The following is a 5,072-nucleotide window of genomic DNA, read 5'->3' as shown; positions in this document are numbered from 1 at the left end:
CACCACTGGCGGCACCGCCGGGAGTTCCTGCTTCGCAACGTGGGGGAGCCGCCGGCGGCGGGCAGCCCCCAGCTCCAGCGCCTGGTGTCTCTCTCCATGGTGTGGGCCAACCACGTCTTCCTGGGCTGCCGGTGAGTGCGGGCCGGGGTGGCGGGCCTGCCGCGGGGGGTGGGAGTTGCGACGCGGACGCCTAACGGTGCCCCTTCCCTCTTCTCCCCTTGTCGCCCCTCCAGGTACCCGCCGCAGGTCATGGAGAAGGCGCTGGAAATGGCCGAAGGCATCCAAGTGACCGGCGCGCCTGTCCGCACCACGAGAGATGAACTGGTTGCCAAGGTGAAGAAAAGAGGCATATCAAGTAGCAATGGTTAGCAGATCATAGCTGTGACAATACATAGGAGTCTAGAAAATGCTTGCTTTTGAATATTCTCGGTTTACCTCGGGCTTAGAAAGTAGTCTAATTTACTTTTTGAACTTCTTGTTAATCCTTTCCCTTCTCTGTGCTATTTTTTTTCTCATATAATACCTGTAAAATAGATGTAATGCAGACGTATTCTGTTGGTAATGTGGAGCTCTTGTTTTGATGACAGCAATGCTTTTGAATTCTTATAGGTGGTGTGCTTTAAGCTGATTATTTTTAATGTGTTGTAGACTGTTGTACTCCAGCCTAAATGTATTCTTACTTCACCTTTAGCGCTAGTTGGACACTATTGCTGTGTGAGAAACTTGGTTTCTTAAAGAAATTCTTAAAGTGGTATTTTTAAATATGTTTTTATCATAATAGTAAACAAAATACACTCTTTTTTTTAGGTCTGATAGTCTGTTTAATGTCCTTTGGTCACTTTTGGTTTGGACTTACAGAGTAGAAACACATACTTGCTTATAGGTCACAAACCAAAACCTGAAATTATACACCTGAGTATTTTCAGTTTTATGTCCAAAAAATACTAAAATGTTCTGAAATAGTAGGTTAATACTTGAAATTACAGTTCAAGGTATATTCTTAATATATACCTTTTAAATACACAGAGATTATTCCTAGATGTTTTTAGAAAATAGGTAGATTGCCTCTAGATGGATATTTCATAGTGCAGAAATTAAAGAGGATAACATACTTCACTTGTTTTGCAGAAGGGGTAGAGGAGCCCTCCAAGAAGCGAGCTGTTGAGAAAAGCAAAGATTCTAAGGATACTGGCAAGGATGTGAAGAAAACCAAGGTAGAAGCCCCAAAGGAAGCAGAGAGCACATTGCCAAAAAAGCAGGAAAAAGATGCTAGCAAAGATCCAGAAAGCTCCCAGAAAGCTTGCAGTTCAAATCAAGAAATGGTCTCAGCATCAGACATAGAAACAGAAGGAAAACCTGCTAATGTGGAAAATACTGCAGGGCAAAATTCATCTTCATCTGGAAAAGAGTCAGGAGAGAAGCCTTGCTCAAATCCACCTAAGGAAGGGAAGTGTGAAAATGTGCCATCACCTGAAAAGAAAATGACAGTAAGTGCAGTGCCACCAGCTGCCAAGAGCACCCCACAGGCAGAGGTGGCAACACCTGTGATGGCTGCCCAGAGCACCCCGCAGGCAGCAGTGGTGGCAACCACAGTGCCACCAGCTGCCAAGAGCGCCCTGCAGGCAGCAGCGGTGCCACCAGCTGCCAAGAGCACCCCAGAGGCAGTGGCAGTGGTCCCACCTGCCACCAGGAGCACCCTGCAGGCAGCAGCGATGCCACCAACCACCAGGAGCACCCCACAGGCAGCGGTGGTGGCAGCAGCAGTCCCACCGACCACCAAGAGCACCCCACAGGCAGCAGCGGTGCCACCAACCACCAGGAGCACCCCACAAATAAGTGCTGCATTGCTGTCTTCCAAAAACCAAACGAGTGTTCCAGCATCAGTGTCCAAGAGCAGCACTCAGCCGGGCACCTCACTGCTGCTGGCCCCCAAGAGCAGCACTCAGCCAGGCACTTCGCTGCTGCTGGCCCCCAAGAGCGGTACTCAGGCTGGTACCTCACTGCTGCTGGCCTCCAAAGGTGCTGTTAAGGCAGGCTCCTCGCTCCTGGCCTCCAAGAGCAGCGCCGAGGTGGCTGCCTCGCTGCTGGCTGCTCGGAGTGGTGCTCAGCAGGGATCCTCACTGCTGACTTCCAAGAGCAGCGCTCAGGTGGCTGCTACGCTGCTGGCCGCTCGGAGCGGCACTCAGCAAGGTCCCTCGTCACTGGCTTCCCGGAGTGGAGCTCAGGCAGGTGCTTCCCTGCTGGCCTCCAAGGGCGGCACACAGGCAGGTTCACCACAGCTTCCCTCCAAGAGTGGCTCGCAGGCGGGAGAAAGCCCTGCAAAGGCATTGTGGAAACCGTTAACCAGCGAAGATGCAAAGGAAAGACAACCTTTTTTCAACAGGCTGTACAAAGCGGTGGCCTGGAAACTGGTCGCTGTTGGGGGCTTCAGTCCTAACGTAAATCACGCAGAACTTCTAAACTCATCTATTCAGTCTGTAAAAGCTACGTTAGATGTTGCTTTTGTTCCCCTGAAGGAACTTGCAGACTTGCCTCAAAATAAGAGCTCTTTAGAAAATATAGTTTGTGAACTTAGGTGCAAGTCTGTCTACTTGGGTACTGGCTGTGGTAAAAGTATGGAAAATGCCAAAGCAGTTGCTTCAAGAGAAGCTTTGAAGTTATTCCTCAAGAAGAAAGTTATTGTGAAGATATGTAAAAGAAAATACAAAGGTAGTGAAATTGAAGATTTGGTGCTTCTGGATGAAGAATCAAAACCTTCGAATTTACCTCCAGCTTTAAGAAATCCTCGTGAGATCTTGTAGGGGAGAATCGCTGTTGTACCGTGTATACCATTTCAACACAAGGACTCAAGGTTAATTTTGTACTTTAAAAACGTAGGCTTCCAGATATTTTGTATTTCTTTCTCAGTTTTGCAAGACAATGATAGTCCTTTCACTTGGTAGCAATTGTATAAAACTTGTTAGAGATGACAAGTGTGCATTGAAGGTATGCCTTAATATATAGCACATTAGTGTGCTGTTTTATTTGCAAAATAGTCTACCTAATTCTTCTATTTTTCATTAAACAATTAAGGTACAATTTGCTGTTTAAAACCTGACAATTTTGTAATTCTTACGAGTTGATGGCAATGTGCTCAATTGTCCACCATGTCTTTTTTAGCCACATAGGAATATGTATGTAGGGACCATAATACTTGAATGATTGAAAGTTGTTTAAAGATTTCAATCAAAAAGTTGAATCATCTGTTTCAGGTGTGTTGCTCATAATGTTCACTGTTGCTCGTACTAGGAGAGAAGATAGTTGGTTGACTGTTTTTATGGGTGTTTTCATAACACTTGCAATATAAATGACACCCTGACCCCATTTAACATTACTAGCAGGCTAGATCCCTTTTAGCATTACACTGGCAAATTAGCAATTAGCAGTCAAGTCAGAGCCACTTTAGCCACCTAAACTCTGTAAGCAGATTTAATTTATACTGTGAAATATCATTTAGAGGTTTTTTTCAAATAAACATGGATTTCTATACTAAGCATATTTTGACTGCTACTAAAACAGTAAAACCTCTGGGATATGCTTTTATAGTACTTTGGTTTTGGCTATTAAATATTCCAGCCATTTCAGTAACTTTGCAACAACACCACCTTAAGAAAAGCTTTACTTTGAGTGGCTTCAAGGTGTAATCCCACAAGGACAAGTTGTTTTCTTTGGATGCATAGCTGAAATACTGTAAAAGCACTAGAGTGGACCTATAGAATACCCGTTTCTACTTTTGTAACACTTAGCAAGATGTTGCTGTCTGCTAGAGACAGTGCCTGTGTTGTAAAGCGTTCACACTAACCGAGCCTGCCCTTTGCTACCTTTTATGCCATGAACAGAATGGTTTGAGGCAAAGAAAGCGGGAGATGACCTTTTATTTTCAATGTTACTGAAGTACCTGCACAAACTGCATGTTTTGATATATTGGATAATGACATGTAATTGTAAAAACAATGTCTTCAGTGCTATTTTCAACTAATCTTGTCCGATTACAGTAGTTAACATCATTTAATGGAAACCTGACTGACAGATCCATCGATCGAGTACTACAGGAGTGAACAGGAATTCCTGGGATCTCGGTAGTATATATGTCCACTTAAAGACCTCGAGTTCTTTTGTGATTTTGGGACTAGACCACCGTGGTGTTGCTGCACTGCACCCTATGTGATTTTGAACAGCAGTGGCTGTCCAGTCTGTAGCACCTGAAGCCTGCAAGGCGCTTGTGCTCCCCGATGGCTGGTTGAGAACTTCCTCCATCTGAACCCAGTGCTTTGGTGCCCTCAGCCGCCTTTCGCTCTCGTTAGGTTTCTCAAGAGTCCCCCTCGGTGTCCTGGAGTACCAGTCGGCGTTCGGACTGCAATGTGTTAAATTGCGTCTCGCACAGCGTAAGAACTGGTGTGTGCTTCTAGCGCAGAGCGAGTCAGTGCTGCATTTAGGAGCTGTGCTGTTCACACCAGGAAGCGCGAGATCTCAGATCCTCACCCTGTCCAGGTGGTGGCACAGAACGACTGCTTTTGTGGGGCAGGAGTTGCATCCTACGCCCTCTGAAGCTTTCCTAGCTGTTAGTTTGAGCGTCACCAGATCTCTGGCTGAGAATTGCAGCGGGTGTTGCAATGTGAATTCCTGTGTTTCCTGTCTGTAAAAGCGAAGTTCACAGTATTTACTGACCTCAGGGGGGCGTTAGGGTAACCGTGTAAAAAGGCTGAGGTGCTAGATGCCTTTTTTTTAAGTCCTAACATAGGCTTACTTTTTTAAAAATTTTTGAATGTTATTCCTCTTTGATGTTTGGTTGTGATTCATTAAAGGACGAGTCTAGCTACTCTTAATAGAAACTGAAAGTTGGTGTGTGTTATTTTCATTTCACATTCTGTATGGAAAGCAGCTCAACGAGCAACTGGTATGATTCTGACATAGCAGTAAATAAAGTGTTTGAATCAGAATTTATTATCTATTCATTAGCTTAGAGGAAGAAAGAAAGAATTTCAAAGAACTGGCTATGGCAAGAAGCGTTGGTGTAGTCCTGCCAGTCTGAG

General features: G+C 45.2%; 1 protein-coding gene across 1 annotated transcript; it reads left to right on the top strand.

Annotated features, from left to right (window-relative positions):
* Positions 1–6: 6 nt before the first annotated feature.
* On the top strand, positions 7–2,801 carry CDKN2AIP (CDKN2A interacting protein; the record flags this gene model as incomplete). Its single annotated transcript, XM_010182010.1, has 4 exons — positions 7–131; positions 234–364; positions 1,129–1,908; positions 1,951–2,801. Coding segments are annotated over 4 exons (1,887 nt in total), but the record flags the coding sequence as incomplete, so codon positions are not given.
* Positions 2,802–5,072: the final 2,271 nt, after the last annotated feature.

The sequence above is a fragment of the Mesitornis unicolor genome, unplaced genomic scaffold (genome assembly GCF_000695765.1).
Source record: "Mesitornis unicolor isolate BGI_N332 unplaced genomic scaffold, ASM69576v1 scaffold32723, whole genome shotgun sequence".
In the NCBI taxonomy this organism is placed as follows: domain Eukaryota; kingdom Metazoa; phylum Chordata; class Aves; order Mesitornithiformes; family Mesitornithidae; genus Mesitornis; species Mesitornis unicolor.
This window is presented reverse-complemented; position numbering and strand designations above follow the sequence as displayed.